General features: G+C 47.0%; 1 protein-coding gene across 2 annotated transcripts; it reads right to left on the bottom strand.

Annotated features, from left to right (window-relative positions):
• Positions 1–927: 927 nt before the first annotated feature.
• On the bottom strand, positions 928–16,586 carry TNFAIP3 (TNF alpha induced protein 3). 2 transcript variants are annotated; one of them, XM_070461681.1, is made up of 9 exons: positions 16,175–16,586; positions 12,500–12,809; positions 9,033–9,223; positions 8,250–8,397; positions 7,924–8,094; positions 6,910–7,090; positions 4,983–5,794; positions 3,843–4,024; positions 928–3,084 (listed from the first exon to the last, which is right to left on the bottom strand). In XM_070461681.1, exons 2-9 carry the CDS (start codon positions 12,792–12,794, stop codon positions 2,800–2,802), a joined length of 2,265 nt encoding a protein of 754 aa, XP_070317782.1. In that variant the 5' UTR covers positions 12,795–12,809; positions 16,175–16,586; the 3' UTR covers positions 928–2,799. The 2 variants fall into 2 exon arrangements, with proteins under 2 accessions (XP_070317782.1, XP_020737716.2); XM_020882057.2 differs by having other exon boundaries at positions 4,890–5,794; positions 16,175–16,584.
• Positions 16,587–17,017: the final 431 nt, after the last annotated feature.

A 17,017-nucleotide genomic window follows, 5' to 3' on the forward strand; every position in this document is an offset into this window, starting at 1 on the left:
GAAATTATTATAGAATACATACTTAGGATTGAATGTTATTAAAAGTAATTGAGCTCGGGGTAATAATGGTGGTTATAGAAAAAGAACATATTTTTATAGATTAGAGATTGACGCTTGATGTATTGGAGAGTGTGAGAACACAGTATCCGAAATTTGCTTTGAAATAGTAAAAGAAAAAGAGAGAGAGAAGGTGACAAATGAAACAAATTTGGTAAGGTGTTGATTGTTGAAACTGGATGGACATATGAGGGTTCCTAATACTCTCAACTACCTTGTACTCTCAAGAACATACTTCTTGTATGTTAAAATTCCCCACAGTAAGTTTAAAAATATTATAAATATTTCTTTAAAGGCATGATTCTAAAATATGGCTGATGATCAGAATCTCCTGAGGAGCTTTAAAAAAGAAAAAAAAGATTCCAGGAGCCGCACAGTCATTCAGCATTGATATTCTATGGGCACACTTGTATTGGGTGGAAGACTGGGCCATTTATAATTTCCCAGGACACTGGTGTCACCAGTGCTCATGGCCGTCACAGCCATAGGTCACCTCTTCTGAGATCTGACCCAGGAGTCTTACACTCCTTCCTCCCCTCTGATTTCTTTCCTTTTCTGTCTCTCTCTGCTCCTCCCTCTGGTCTTCACTCTCTGCACTTCAGTAAGGCTGAGGGCGGAACCTTCACAGGAGCACAGGGACCTAGCATCTCCTGGGAACAGGCATTGGCAGGTCCTGCCCACTTCCCCTCTGGGCCTCAGCGCCTCCCCTGTTAAACCAGAGGCCTTACCCTTAAGAGTAGGTTCTCTTCCTACCTATGGGTGAGAGATATACCCTCTGTCCGGGTGCACGTTGAAACAACTGTTTGGGAAGCATGGTCTTAATATGGGGGCCCTTTTCTTTTCATCACTCGTAAATAGAAAACATCCACATTTGCTCTTAAATAATTTAATTTTTAATCTTGACTTCCATGAAAAGTTACATTTAAATTTAGGAAAACTTGAAGAAAGCCAATAGAGGAGAGTCAACGGTTTTCTATTAGAGACAATTCAATGTGCAAATTTCAAATGTTTTGTATAATAAGCATAAATAATTCCCCTTATTCACATTAAGAATGAAAATATTGATACACATAAAATATTAAAATAGAAACTTTAAAAGAACTAAATGAAAACACTGACGTTTATTTGAAATCTTTAGAAAGACATAAAGGGATATGCCCAGGGGAAAGGTGTATGGATTCTCAAGAGGAAAACACATCACGTCAGACCAGCAAAGGCTGTGGGGCATTAGGTACAGATTGTCAAGATTTCCAGGTCATAAGTCCAGACCAACAACAAGAAAAACAGCAGCCTTTACCTCTGGGGACAATGTGTTTCCCTTTTTTTTTTTTTTCTTTTCTAGCACAAGTATGACAGTAACATAAAACACAGAGAGAGGCTGCAGGCCAAGGACAGAGAGAGGTTTCCTCATCCTCCTGGTTACAAGGCTGTGCTGCTCCAATGCGAAGCCGGCTGCAAGGTCAGCGCCCTGCATCCCAGGACACAGAGTGAACACAGCAAACAAATCCTACGTCAAAGGCAACGTCCTTCCCCGTGACCTTCCCCGACCTCACCCCTGCTCCTTCCCCACTGTCTGAGGAGGTAGGATACACAGAACCCTTTATACACTGTGGAGAATGGCTTCTCACTGAAGGGCTGGGAAGTGGCTCTGGCCAAAAGTCTCACCAGAAAGCGTAAGACTTTAATGGATTTACTGTGGAAGAGACGGTTTCTTTCCTAGGGAAGCCAAGCAAAGTGCGTGGAGAAGGCCGACTCCCCCACCATGATCAGGAACTTGCCTGCCTCTGATAGTCAGTCTTACGTTATCTCAAGAGGACACTACAGCATTTTCTGAAGACCAGAAGAAACATCTTCACTTAAATAACTTTAAAGTTTGTATTAAAATAAATAAAGTGATTTACACAGGAATTCCCATTTCACAGAGCAGCTGGTGGAGTTCATGCAAGCTGTGTCTTATGAGAGGTGCCTGCCCCAACAACAACCAGAAAATAGGTTATTATTATTAGTCAGTCCTCTTACTTAAAACCTCTAGGGCAGCATCTCAACATGACCAAAAAAAAAAAAAAAAAAAAATCCCCTCATACAGAATATAAGGGGCCGTGATATATGTACACAACTGTATGCACACCTCAGTTCGAGTTAACTTTAGAAGTAAAGACAGTGGTAACCAAGAGTTGCCCATCTGCCTGCTAACATGTTCTGAGTCTTGAAAGGTGCGTATTGTGAAGAGCAGCTGGTTTGCTTTTTTTTATGAACGTGTTCAGCATCACAGTCTGGATGGCTCTGCTTCTGCTGTGTCCGTGGCCGGTGGGGAGAAGCCGCGGCCGACTGACGCCGAATCTGTCCGCGCTCCCCGAGCTTCCTGAGTTTCCGGCAGAGGGCCTGCAGGCCCCGGAGCCTCAGACGGGGGTCTCTGAGAGACGCCGAGGGAGGGCAGGGGACTGGCTCTGGGTTCCCCAGTCCAGCCGGACCCTGCGTCTTTCCCCTTTTCTCTGAAGACGGTGGGGCAGTCCTGGCTCGGAGGTTCCCAGCCTTCTGCTCGGAAGGGTGCTGACACCGCGCAACCCGCGGCCCGTCACACGCTTTGCTCAGATTCCTGGCCGGAGACAGGAGCGCTTCTTTCGTCCCCCGCTCACAGACAGCCCAGGCCCACCCTGCAGGGTAGGGCCCTCGGGAGCGGCGGCACCCCGCGGGCTAAGGCTCTAGGCCCCTCGGGGCCTGGGGCTGGCCCCCTGGGTCGGGTTAGCCGTACATCTGCTTGAACTGAAAGCACTCATTGCAGTAGCCGTTGCACTTGGCGTTGCCGAAGTGGTCGCAGGCGGGGGCCCGGCAGCGTGGCGTGGGGGGCTCCTCGGGGCTGTGCTCTGGCCGGCGGGCACTGGTGCCCGCTCGCTGGCCGAGGTGCTGGCACTCCATGCAGAGCTCCTGGCTGCAGCAGGCCAGCACATTCCGGCAGGTGGCCTGTGCGCACTTGGACCTGGAGGCGCTCTGTGAGGCTCGGGGCAAGTCTCTGCGCTGGCTTGACCTCTGGGTGGAGAGAGCAGAGAGAACTGTCATCGTGCGTTGCAGGGAGAACACGGCACCCTATTCAACTGACAGTGTGGGTCCTACAAAGGGCCCGGTGGGGCGAGGGGCATCTGCCTGCCCAAGGGCACAGGTGGCAGCCTGAGAACCGGAGTCTCCCAGGACCGCTTTTCCCCATCCCATGAAATCAGACCTTGGCCCCAGAGAGGCCCAGGGGAAGCACCAACCCTAACACAGAGGCCAGCTTCTGTTTGCGTGAACAGTAATTGCATGAATAGTAACTGTGTGAATACTAAGCTATCCTCACTCAGATAGATTCCCTACCATCTACCAACCAATAGGCAAGGCATCTATCAATAAATGCTTCCTTTCTTTTGGCCAGTAAGTGGAGGCACCTGGGGCGATCTGCTTCCTCCTTGGATCTCATGACAGAGGATTAGTTATTAGTTAAGGAAGCCTGCTGGCCACTAAGAGGTCTGTACTTCCGCTACAAATCCAAGAAGTCTCTGATCACCGTCTGGCTTCTCAGAGGCTTTCATGGGTTTTACTCCATGGCTAGTTTCATTTGCTTCTTCAAATGAATTCAAAAGTAAACTTAAGCCATGAAAATCAATAGGAACTGCTGCCTGTCCAAGCCTGGGGACCAGGCTGACTTTTCCCCTGGTTTTTCCCTGGAACTCGGCAGGGAGAAAAGCCCGCTTATCACCCCGGGAAGGAGGCTGGGCCTGAAGGACAGGGGGAAGTCCCTCGAGAGGTCTCACCAGCTGCTCTTCAGTCCTTTTTGCTTCATGGAATCTCTGATTCTGAGCTTCAATGAAACACTTCTGACAGTATCCTTCAAACACGGTGCTACCAAGGGCGCCACATTCCCTGCCCAGGCAGGGGACTGCGTTCTGGAACCTGGAGGCTGTGGGACTGGCTTTCCCAGAGGCAGCGACTAAATCTGCAAGACAGTGGAGGCTCATCAGGAACACGTATGGGCCACCCAGCAGAAGGACAGTTTTCTGACACAGATTAGGCCGGTTGCACTCTAGGAGAGCAACCTTTCAGACACTCAGCAAAATAAACAACAGAAACAATACTGTAATTAAAACACCTTTGACTCTACAAGTCTCTCTCTTTGGAACACGCTGAACGGGTAGGTCACAGCCACCACAGAACAAGCAGAGACATTAAGTGCCCATCCTTCTTTCAGATTTGATATTTCTAAAACCACAAAGGCATTCTTGTGTAGTCAGTAGAGACCACCCTCTTTCCAGCTGTCTGTGTATGTTAGTCACTCAGTCATGTCTGATGCTTTGTGACCTCATGGACTGTAGCCCACCAGGCTCCTCTGTCCATGGGATTCTCTAGGCAAGAATACTGGAGTGGGTTGCCATCCCCTTCTCCAGGGGATCTTCCTGACCCAGGGATTGAACCCAAGTCTCCTGCATTGCAGGTGGATTCTTTACCATTGGAGCCAGCAGGGAAGCCCTCTTTTCAGTTATTGCTCTTCAGATTTTGAATTTTCTCTAGTTCGCTTGAGTTTCAAAAGAAGTCTTGTTTGAACTCTACCTTACAAACACTGCACTGCACGACCTTATAAAACAAATTCTCTGAACTCTGCACAGAGCTCTGTGGATCCTGGAACATGCTATTCTGTGCTTTCACTTCCAAGCATGCTGGAAGAACTACTGGGATTCTGCCCCCAGGCAAGCCACACTCTCCCCCACGGCCCAGAAGGGGCTCCCTTCTTGAAGTTAAGGGGCATACAGCCTTTTACTCGGGCGTTTTTAAACAGAGGAGAGGAAACCCATCATCACACTCACGTTTATTTTCTCTGTACTCGATGAAACACAGTGTGCAAAAGCCTTTGTTCTCTGGGGTCCCAAAGTACATGCAGCCCGCTTTCCTGCACTTACTGGTCCCCATCCTTTCCCCTGGAGTCCGTGTGGCCGGGGAGTGGTGACCGGCGGGTGCCTCGGGCCCGGCTCTGCGGCAGGCATGTGGGGACAGGCTCTGGGCCAGCTGTGAGGGGTCGGACTTGGAGCGCTGGTGGAAGGACAGGGAGCCACTGGAGCTGAGGTTTGGGGCGGCCTCGGCTGTAGTCCTCTTAAGGCAAGTACTGCAGATGCCATTAAACGTCCTGGTGACATCCTGGAGGCAGGCTCGGCACTTGCCCGGGTCGGGAAGCCGCGTGGGGTCGGCGGGGCGGCCTGCTGGCAGCTGCCGGGCGTTGTGGCATCGCTCGCAGAAGCCGTTGTGCTGCACGTTGAGGGTAAAGGGGCAGCCGGGGCTCCTGCACTTCATGGCCGTGGTCTCGCTGAACAGGAAGAGGCTGGGTGCTGTCGGAGGGGCTGAGTGGGGGCCTCCGGCGGGCTCCGCGGGGCTCCAGACCTCCCCCCGGGTGGTCCCAAGCACCAGGCCGGGGAGCAGCTCCGGACCCGGCTTGGAGGCGGGCTTTGGGACTTTCGTTTGGTTCTTCTGCCGCCTTTCTGAGCACTCGTGGCACAAAGGCTGGGTGTTCACGGACATGAAGAACGGGCAGTTGGGTGTCTCACATTTGATGTCCATGAGAGAAAGCTGGGGGATGGAAGGGTCCAGAGGATTCTGGGGGTGCGTGTTTCTCCGTCCCTGCTCACTGTTTTCCTGCCACTTCTTGTATTCGTGCTGGACAAGTTCAAAGTAATCATCTACCAGGTTTATTTCTTTGGGTAAGTTAGCTTCATCCAACCTAAAGAACAAAAGGAAAAATATGAGACTTCACAAACACACACACACAGACCCACACACAATTTTACATCATTAGCTCATAGAACAAACTGAAAATATGGATTGTGGCAATAACTTTCTACCCAGCCACTGAAATGCTGTCTGTGATAGTTTGCACCTCTAATGTAACACAGTCCAGTAATGCTGAGAAGACATCACTATTCTGAGAATCAGTCTCATTTAATTAATTTTGGTCCACCCCAAATTACAGATAATGCTAAAGAGAGGGTTACTTGGGGACTGCTTCTATACTTACTCTATTCCTCTTTGAAATAGTTACTTTTACTATCTAAGCTCTTGGAGATGAAATTTCTAGTGAAACATTCTTCAGGGTATTCATTTGGGACAAGTCTATTTTCCAGCACAAACTATACTGGAATGTTGCATTCTGTATTTTGCTGTTATTAATTTTAAATGTGCATCTGGTGCCTATCAGCATTAACTGCCATGAGCAGTAACTAAGAGGTGGACATGCTCACAGGCACTCTGTACTGACTTCTGACTCACTGAAATTTGTTCATCTCCACGCTAAGAAATTGTTTAGATTAGGCCTTCTTGGTCTTGTGCACTTCAAGTTCTAGGAAACAGGCATCTCTTTATCATCAAGCCAGTGTTTACAATCTCGATACCTATAAACCCGCGCTCTGGGTCTCTCCTCCCTCATCCACGTGGCCAACTCGTGGCTGCTACAGAAACACATTCCACAGCCCAGCCTGCATGTGATGTGTCTGCCTTACTCAGAAGCCAGGAGAATGAGGCTTTTGTTTCTAAGAATTTTCACTTGTTAATCTAGCACTAGGGTAATTAAAAGAAAAAAAAAGTATCCTTGATGTGAATGCACTTTTTGAAGCCACAATGCTGGCTTCCAAGCATCCAGATACACAAGACAATCCTCTGGAAAAATTCCTTGTTGTCATTTGAAAACCAAAGTCAGTGCCACTTGAGCTGATTGTCTCTGACACACACAAGCCCCTAAATTTGTTTCACGTTGGAGGAAACTGGCTTCAAATAACTTTACTATTGGTCTCTGAGGCAGAAGCAGCTTAAAGATGACAGAGCTAAGAACAAACTGCTTACTTTGCAGCATTAATTAAATGGGTGGTGCCGTGGTCCCAGCCTTGAACAGGGATTTCTACCACCATCAAGTACTCTTTCAGGAGCTTTTCCTTCATCTCGTTTTCAGGATCTGTCAAAAAGTGAACTTTTAAGTCTTCAAATCGTCCTCGCTCTCTGTTAACAAGGGGAACAGCTCGGATTTCTGATGGAAAAAGAAATAACACGTAAGCAAAATGGTTCTACTAAACAAAATTTTGTGTGAGGTCACACATATATAATGACTGCATTTTGAAAAAACAGAAAGGATACAATTACAGAGTGGAAAAGTATTATCTAGCCACAAAATCAAATGGGGAAACAAACTGTGCTAAACTCTAATATAAAATACACTGTTTCCAGGAAGTTCACAGAATATTAAGCAGCCTCCAAGCAGTGGGTCTTATTGGTTAAATTACTGCACTTCAGATTCAGACTGACCTGAGTTCAGATTCTGACTTTGCCACTATCCGGCTCTGTGACATTAGGGAAGTTACTTAACTTCTCTGAGCTTCAGGTGCCTCATCTGTACAGTAAGGCTATCCGTGCTTATAGCATCCACATGGATGCTGTGAAGATGAAATGAAATAAATATTGTACCTAAAGCATTTATAAAGTACCCTATTAGTTCCACATTAAGATAGTACAGTAATAGCTAGCCTGCCAGACTTTTACCTGCCCCAGGCCAGGCACTGTATTATGGGCTAATTAAGAACTGGTGGTAGTAATAGACATTATCTCCTATTTGCTACTAACGTGCTCAAAGTAGGTCCCAAACGACACACAAAACAAGTGGGGGGGGGGCGCATTATGATTAGTGCTAGTGCATTATTGTTGCTAACCAAACAAATGACAGAATACTCTATTTGAATAAAACTAATATACTTAAATGAGGCTTTCAAAAAGGAGCCAAAGAGCAAACCCCGAGGTTCAGTAAGAACAGGGTGTACCAGGATTCACCAGCAGTTACAAATGTGAATAGATGTTTGGTTTTCTCACCAGGTCCACTGTCCTTCATGGTCACCAGGGGTACAAAGTGTTGGCTGTCATAGCCGAGCAAAATGGGGTATCTGTAGCATTCCTGGGCAGGCCAGTGCAGAGGCAGGTAAATCCCACCCACCTTCAGAGGAGCAAAATTGGAACCTGATTCCAAACTTCTCAGCATTTTGTCTGTTTAAGGAAAGAGAAAGAAAAGATAAGGCCCTCTGAGACTTTCATGGGAGTCCATTTAACTACAGTCGCCTGGAACTTGGGTCACGCTAAGAGGTAAGGGATTAAAGCTGAAAGGCACCTAAACACAGATAAGACATCAGCGGGCATCTCACCTGAAATGACAATGATTGGCCTTCTGAGGATGTTGCACAGGACAAATATGTGTATTTCTTCCAGTGAATGATACTGCAGTCCACCTCGGGCCGCGGGTGTGTCTGCGGATGCCATCTTGACGAGGCTGTCCCACTCATCAGTCCAATTCTAAGGGGAGAGGAAAGAAACTATTGAACGTACTCTGCATAAAAAAACAACTTTGGCTCCACTCTATAATTATTCACTGGTATCACTGAGCTTACTTTTACCCTTTCCTGAGATCATTACTCAAATGATCACCCGCTTTTCCCCCATTCTGGTTTTCTTCCTTTAATTTTTCCCACTACAAGGCAAACTCAGAAGCCGAAGAGTACGGGGACAGCACCTGCTTTCAGAAAAATCCCTGCTGAAGCACCATGCCAAGCTCCTTGTGCACAAAGTCCCAGCCTAGTGACCGAAGATGGGGAGGTGCCCCCTGAATCCGACTGGCAGGCTCAGTAAAGCAAGCGAAGGGCCATCAACCCCCCCAAACAGCCAAAATGCCACAGGGAATCCCGTGATCAGAAAGATCATTCTAAAATGACTCTCCAGCTGGGAAGATGCTGCCTGGGAGCCTCCCAGCAGTGACAAGGACCTTGGGCTCATCCCACGGGAGGTTTCTGGTGTTTTCCATTGACTCTGCTTAGCCAAGTTCACGTGACCCAGCAAACCATATGCTCCCTGACAGCAGGGACTGGTCAGAGGTGCACTTTTCCCACCATGGAGCTCTGTCAATAGGTGCTTGAGGAGGAAGCCCAACATACCCGGGTGTCGTAGCAAAGCCCAGTTTCCACGAATTCCTGAGACTTAAGAGACTCCAGCTGCCAGCGGAATTTAAAGTTGCGCGTGTCCGTCTCCTTGAGGGTGCTGAAGAGTGCCTTCCTCAGGACCAAGTCTGTGTCCTGAACACCCCACATGTACTGGGAAGCCGCGTGCATGAGGCAGTTTCCGTCACCTGGGGACAGAAGGGAAGCAAATTCTAGCAATCTGCATCTAAGGCCTAGCAGAGGTTTCTAGAATAAACCAGCCTCTCTGCTACCATTGGTGGGGACCCAGTAGTGCTTGTGAGAAATGCCAATGGTTTAGTTTCTTAGTCAAAGGACTAGCTGGTAACATTTCACTCGGTGATGACAGCTTTAAGGGAAAAATAAAAAATCATTCTTGTAACTCTTCTGTTTAATGCATGCTACCAACAGCCCAAGGAACCAAGGACTGAGAGTCTGGAGGCTTTGACTCCTGTCTGGCTCTGCCCTCGGTGGGGAATTTTTTAACCTCTGAGTATTTTCCTCTTTGTGAGATGAGGGCATTGGATTATGATCTCTGAAGTCCCTTCCTTTCTAACAAGCCTTGATTTTCTGGCTCAGGTGCTGGTCCTATTGCTCTCTGACCCTGAGAGAGAACACCCAGAGCAACATGCTCAAACCAGGAAGCTGGTCTGGCTCCGCTTACTAGACAGGGACCGTCTGGCCATGACTCAGGGGTAAATGACTTGACTACCCCACCACAGCATTCGGGGCCTGGGAGTTTCCTCTCCTGATTTATAAAATGGGACTGAGACAGAATTACCTACTAGCCTGCTCACTCCCACCTCCCATAAATGCCTTGTGTGAACCTGCTTGTTAGCAGTTAGAGTCCCTTTTCAGAGTTAAAGAGTGCCTAGATGTCTACATTTCAAAATAATTCAGTGTTTACGGCTGGCACTTTAAGAACTCTGAGCCTTTTGAGAAAAAGATAGGTTTAATTTTAGTCTGTCACTTTGTTACTTTTATAGATTAAAAATCCACAACTCATGAAATGGCATTTTTTTTGGGGGGGGGCTTCCAAAGAATAAACGTTTTGGAGGAATGTTTAATATTTAAAAAGTTAACTCCTTAGGCTCTTCTGGGAAGTGCAAAATTTTTTTATAAAGAAAAGTTCAATTATTTCCTTACATTGCTATATGGGGCAATGAAGCTATTTGAAATTTTATCATATCCTAATTACAGTCAACTGTAAACAACAACACCACCACCACCCTCAAACATATCCACAGCCAATATCCTTTCAGTTTACACAGTCAGAAAAACTAGCTAAATAAACATTCAAACAAATGAACCAAAAAGATCGCTCAAGCCTTGTGTCTTGGCAGAGTGTGGCAACAATTGCAAGCTGTTGAAATTTCCCCTTTGCAAAATCTAGAGCAAAGATAAGGCTTTTTTTCTTCTTCTTGTGCTTACTTTCAGTTCTTTATTGAGATGCACCAGCATAAAATTCCCTAAGTAACATCTGGAATTCCCCAGTGCTAAGTTATTTGACTAGCAATTGAGCAACAGCTATTGTACTTTTTGTTCTGGTGTGTAGACATTTAAACTGCGAAGTGCACCCTGGACTTTCCAAGTGGGTGTGGTCAGGGTGAGCTGGGATAGGGCTACTCATTACACAAGTGAAATCGCTGCAGCCAATAGACGCTGGAATTTTTCAAATGAAGTTTCAATTTTATGCCACCTACTCCCTTCCTCATTCACCGCAGTCTCATATCCTCAAATGCAAACTTGTGAATCACCCCCTCCCCAAATAGACCATTGACTTTGAAGAGCCTTCCTATAGGGGGAAGACTTAAAAAAAAAATGGTGCTAATAAAAATCAGAAAGGAAAAGTCGTTTGTTTTCCTCTTCCCCTAAATATCTTCTCTTCCTTTTCCAAAATTTTAAGGAATTTTCTTGTAAGTGGAGAAATAAAAGGACTCTGAGCCTAAAAACCCCCATCTCTCAGAAAATGATATCAAAATGCACTTGCTTTGTAGTTTTATTTGTAGTGTGAATCCTTGACTTAAATGTGTATCTTTGCAAGACAAGTATTTACTTTTTATATTCCATTTTTTTCCTTAAGGAACTAGAGCAAGTTGAACCTAAAATCTCAGTTCGGTTCATGATAAAATGTTTTTTTTCTTACTACCACATTTCTAATTTGGCAGAATCTCTTCTTTTCAACTCTCCCAAAGTTGACTCCACCTCTTTTTGTAACAAAATGGGAGAGTTAAAACCACAAACTGTCAGGAATATAAACCCCTTGATGATGACTTAACATAATTACCTACTTCTAAGCATCTCTTGATTTAATGCCAAAACCAGTGTAAACACTAGGTAGCCTCAGTTTTCTGTTTCTAAGAATCTATGCTTTAAAAATAAAAGCACGATGTTGAGGTGATGCACTTAACCCCCAAAACCCAAGCAAAAAGTCATGTCCCTCAATCGTGCCAAGTTACCCAAGTCAAAAACGGCCAAAGTGAATGTACCACTTCATTTAATTAAGTTAACATACTTATCATCTGGTCTCACTGTCAGTGAAGATGTATTATTTTGCCCTTAGATGTATATCAATCAAAATAATTGGGATGGTTTAGGATTGTCACTGATCTAAGGACAGGGGTTTCCTGCTTTTATCTAGACAATAAGCAGTCTACAGCTTCTTGTAATAATTAGCTACATTTATAAAATAGAATTTTGCTACTACATTTAACACTAGGCTTGAATGTTTCTGTGATGTGCATACTCTTGCTCAAAGGAAATAATTAAAAAACAGTGAAGTTTAGAACAGGAAACAGCAACGAGTCGTAAACAGCCATTGGGCAGACAGTCACAGATAGCAAGAAATGCAGTACAGTACTAGGAATCCCTAAAAAGAATGAAACAGAGGACTAAAACCTGAGCTAAGAACTCAGGGTTATCTGTCTATTTAGTATCTTGGGACTGCAGGCAACAGGACTTAGGTAAGGGAGGAGCTGACAATAGCCGTTTGTTAACCCATTAAATGCCATCAATTCAAGAAGAGTAAGGCCATCATCACAGGCATTTTCTAATGACAGTGGAAAACACTATTGATTTTCACACCATGCTTTTCTTCTGAACTTTTTAAAGCCTTTTGATATTTCCATTACTCATGAGGGAAGGGTATTTCATGATTGAACAGTCACAAGAATTCGATACAGAAGTCATACATACACACCCTACACATACATCTAAGGCACGGTGTCCAGAAATGCATTCTCCAAGCTTCAGGGTGCTCTGCTCTCTAACATGCACTAGAAACCACCCTCAATTCAAATACTCCCAAAGCAAGCTTGCTTTCATCACATGCCCCTTGGAGTGTCTCTATACTAAGGTACCTATAGCCTTAAGAGACTTGATTTGGGGCTGGTGGGGACCCAGCACGGTAGGAGCCACCCCAAACCCCAGACAGAAGCACATCTTACCATTTGTCTTCAGCGCCACAAGCCTCCTGACTTCTCGACACCAGTTGAGCTTCTTCTGGCTTTCCAGGGAAGCCTGGATGTTTCTGTCAATGAGAGCATTGTGGATGATCTCCCGAAACTGTGGACAAAACTGGCAAGTTCTGAACATTTCCAGAGTGTATCGGTGCATGGATTTAAAATGGTGAATGATTCCATTGGTAGGTTTAAAAATATCTGCTGGCGTCCTCTCTCGTATCTTCACAGCTTTCCGCATATTGCTCAAATACAAGGCCAGAGGAAGGAGTTGCTCAGCCATGGTGCTCTCCAATACCTGAAGAGGAGGGAAAGAAAACCCCACGCCGTTAGTCTGACTTTGATATGACTCCTATATACCTGCCTGCAGGAAACCCCACCGTCTGATCTTGTCATTACCCTGAGTGGCAGGCAAAAGATCTTAGTCACCTCTGCTCCCAGGATACTAGCTGGCCCCAAAGATGAACTCACACTGGACAGTTTTAAGTTACATCATTTTTAAAGATTAGTCTAAACAAGAGAAGGAGTGGGCAATGAGGAGGAGGGGAATAACCCGTGTTTTCAGTAACGTTTGTCAGGGAGCCAAGTTTGTCTGTCAGCAACAGGTACGGAGCCTTCTAACTGACTGAAACTCCCATCTCATCCTGATGCTGTTCTGGGGGCAAACACTGGATTTGAGGTGCCCTGAATGCTGCTTACAAGCACCATGTAGCCCCAACAAGTCAGCTCCTCTTCTAAGAGCACCACCAAACAACCCTTTTTTTTCATCCATGTCTTGATTTACCTCTTTCAAGCACTCCCTCCCTATACTGGAAAGACAACAAATATTTTGTGAAAAATCCTGCAATTTTATGCTGCCATGTAGACAGTCGACTGGACTTTTCTCTGTAGTCCCCAAAAGGAACATTTATAAAGCATTTACTTATAAAATGCTATTAACATATATACATAAAGAGTTAAACTAAATGCTTTATAACCAACAAAAAAGTCTACTCCCAGCAAGATGCTTTCCAATTTTAAGAGCAAACAGTTAGCAGTCTTTCAGAACCTCTCCACTGAACTTTACAACATCAGAAGAAGAATTAGAATAATAACAATACTAGAATAATAAATCCTACACTTCCATGGGCACATATTGAAAGCACGGAATTATATTCTATGTAATGAGGGAATTAACTGTACTACTTAAACTCAACCGCCAACACAATTTTATCATTGTCTTCCAGCCACCAATACTCAGATGGATTTCTCACCCTGTCTTCATCCTGAAATCTTCAAGCACAATCAACTAGTGGAAAGAAAGAAAAGTTTGGAAGCAGACAAGAAAAGAAGTTGCAGCCAGAGGGGGCCACTCAGGACAAATGAAAGAGGAGGAGGATAACCCCAGCATCTCTAATCCGTGACAATAGCATGGGAAGATGTGAATCGATTTAACGTGGGACTTGACGGCTCATCTCTTTGTGGAGAGCCAGCTGACATTCACTGACCCTGAGCAGAGTGCCCTGCCATCCATCCAAATTTCCAAGATAAAGACAAAGACAGTTTCAGAGCACGAACAGGGCCTCTAGGAAGTTTCACTGTGATTGTTAATCCCAGTCCTGTAGCATACTGTTTGCCAGGGCAAGACTCTAGATGAGAAAGAAGTTAAACCAAGTTAAGAGGGAGAAGAAATCTATGTTACAAGGAAGCCTGTCCTGGGTCGGTCTCAGCTTTCTTAAAGACATTGATAAAATGGTCTAAATTCTCATGGCCCACTCCAGGGAGACAGGTGGACTAGATGACTCCCAGGTTCCTTGTGAGGAGTCTTCTGGTGGTAGATTTAGATCAGGATTCCTAATCTGACAGCTAGATGATGCCTGGAAGAAGTCATTCTCTGGGTCAAATGGTAATCTCTCCTTTTTGACGTCAGACATTCCTTGCAGGTGGAATTGGGCAAAATCATGGCAAGACCACAGATACAGCTAAGGGACAAAAACATCACACACGCGCCTCCTTGGTGGCATGGCAAAAGTCTCTTTCATGATGTCATTCATTTGTCCATCCATCACTCCGCAAGCACGGCCTGACCACATAGTTCTACTGCCTGACCATCAGCTTGATGCCGAGGCAAAAGATCAAAGATAACCTTATTCCCCAGCGTGAGGTCACATGACTATCATAGTCTCCAGCTACAGCACCTGCAGTACTGGTCCCGTTCAGGGAGGTCCCACACCATCCAAGGGCAGGGCTTTGCCTAGAGCCCGGTTTTCCAAACCCACCCCCTTGTTAATCTCACAACACCACACCTGTGGCTGCAGTGCAGGAAACAGACAGGCAAGAAGATCCGAAACAAACTAGGTGTAGCCTCTTTTTACTTTTCTGACTCTTCTATTATTTTCTTCTGCACCTAAGATCTTTCAAATAGTGAGCGCTAGAACCACAGGCAAGACATGCAAATGTCAATATCCGACAGTCCAGTGTTGCCTCATTCATTGCTGTAGCCTTGAATGGCCTGAAGCATTGCCTCCTTAAAAGAAATCAAGACTCACTGCCTAAGTGGCCAGGACTTAGACTTCTCCACACTTAAGATTAAAGAATAATCTGACTTGTGATAAAGAATTTCTGAGCTATGAATGTAATGTCCTTATATGCAAAGACAAACAATATCACCCATAACATTTCTTTACGTTTCTGATACCTCATTGGCCTACCAACAGATATTAAATTTTCAGAAAGTACTACTTCAAAAACTCAAAAATTAAACAAAGAATTGAAAAAAAAAAAATAAAGAAGCACCTCAGGACACAAGAATGAAGCAGTAACTGGCTGCTTAATAATCTGGGACATTGGGGCTGTGGTCCAGAAGACCCAAACACTGGTTCTCCCAAAAGGCTGCCCTGGGAGAACTGACCAGAGCAGCTTTCCGAGGAAAGACCAGAGGCAGGGAGAACTGAAAACAAAGCGGTCTCAACAAGAGTTGAGCTCCTTCCTTACTTAATACCACGGCTTTCCTGAAAGGCCAGGTGGCAGGATGTGGGACGACCCCGGCTGACAAAGACAGTCTGACTTGGGGGTAGGGGCTTGCAGATGCTCTAAACTGGAGTCAGCCCCCCAGGCAGGCGGACGACCTCCTGCTCCACGCAAACTTCTCTGACACTGCTGCACTCTGAGTGTCTGCAAGCCCTCCCCGGAAAGGAGAGCTGACCGGGCCCCCCGCCCCCTAGGTTCTGCTGCTGCTGCGACATCCTACCCCTCTGGACTGGTGCTGCACAGTCTGGAAAGAGGCCAGGCGGCTCTGCACGGTCTACGTGGCCGTAAGCATGCAGAGCTCGACTCCAAAAGGGACAAGCCGAAGAGCAAAGCGCCCATGCCCACCCGGACCAAGCGGTTCCGGGGGGCGACTCTCCCCCAAGCAGCTGCCGTTCAAGTTCTCTGCATGAGCTGCAAGGGACAGTTGTCTGGATCCTAGAATACAGGCTGTCACCCCAACATCTGGAGGCCACCTCCACTCTCAGCAGCTCAGAACCTTACAGGGGTCACAAACGGCCAACAAACTTCCCTCTGGGATCGCGGCAAAACCAAGGCCAGGTCGATGGGGCCAGCCCGCAGGTCGCTGCCAAATTCGCATCCGCAGCCCTTGTCCCGGGAGAGCCCGTGGCAGACGGCACAGGGACGCGGGGTTACCTCTTGGGTCCGCGCGATCCTCTTCAGAAATCCCAAGTCCAGGTCAGGACAAGCGTGCGCCGCAGGCTGGGGTCGCAATTCGGGTCGGGGCCGGGTGGAGGCGGCTCCCCATGGACGCCTGGTTCGGGCGAGTTCTCCGGCGGGCCGGCCGGGGGGTGTGGATCTCCCTTGCTGTTGCCACCGCAGTCCTCCCGGCGGCTGCTCTCGCCGCTCCGCCCCCACGGCCTCCTAGCTCGTCGCACTTGGCCGCCGCGAAGGCTGCAGACTGCCAGTTCTCTTTTTTCCCTTTCTGTTTTACCGCCCGCGGACACCGGGGATTTCCACCCAGGGACTTTCCAGTCACGTGACACGAGCCCCAGACTCCCGAAGCCCTGATCTCGCCGCTAGGGGGCGCAGGAGCCGCAGCAGGAGCGGGAAGCCTGATGCACTCCGCCCCGCCCCGACCCCGCCCCGCCGCCCCGCCCGAGAAACTCCTGCGCCCCGCCCCGGGGTGTCCCCGCGTGAGTCACCTGGGCATTTCGGAAGCTGGACCGAACGTCACATCCATGTGGAAATCGCAGTGATGGGAACTGGAAATGAAATAGGTTCTTTTTCTCAGCCGTTTTTCTGCAGAAAATCATCAACTGTGGAGAACAAGAAGGGAAATCATAAAGAAAGAAAACCCTAAAAACCACCCTCGCGCCCGGGGACCACAGACCTCCGCTGGCTTTGCTCTGTTTGGGCTGCACACGTGATGAGCCCGTAGGGGAGCGGCCAACTCTGGGCCCCCGGGGGGAATTTCGAGAAAAAGATGCAGTCACAGCTCTTGGTCCTCACCCGCTGCATTCCTGCCATCCCCGGACC

This window comes from Odocoileus virginianus, chromosome 34, assembly GCF_023699985.2.
Source record: "Odocoileus virginianus isolate 20LAN1187 ecotype Illinois chromosome 34, Ovbor_1.2, whole genome shotgun sequence".
NCBI lineage: Eukaryota > Metazoa > Chordata > Mammalia > Artiodactyla > Cervidae > Odocoileus > Odocoileus virginianus.

Bases quoted from the DNA above. Each gene is read 5' to 3' on its own strand.
- TNFAIP3 (XM_020882057.2), bottom strand. From the start codon at position 12,794: ATGGCTGAGCAACTCCTTCCTCTGGCCTTGTATTTGAGCAATATGCGG. The intron at 9,224-12,499 runs GTAAGATGTGCT...TTCTGTCCCCAG, and splicing joins TGTGGCGCTGAAGACAAATG to GTGACGGAAACTGCCTCATG. The intron at 3,085-3,842 runs GTGAGACCTCTC...CTCTCCACCCAG, and splicing joins AAAGGACTGAAGAGCAGCTG to AGGTCAAGCCAGCGCAGAGA.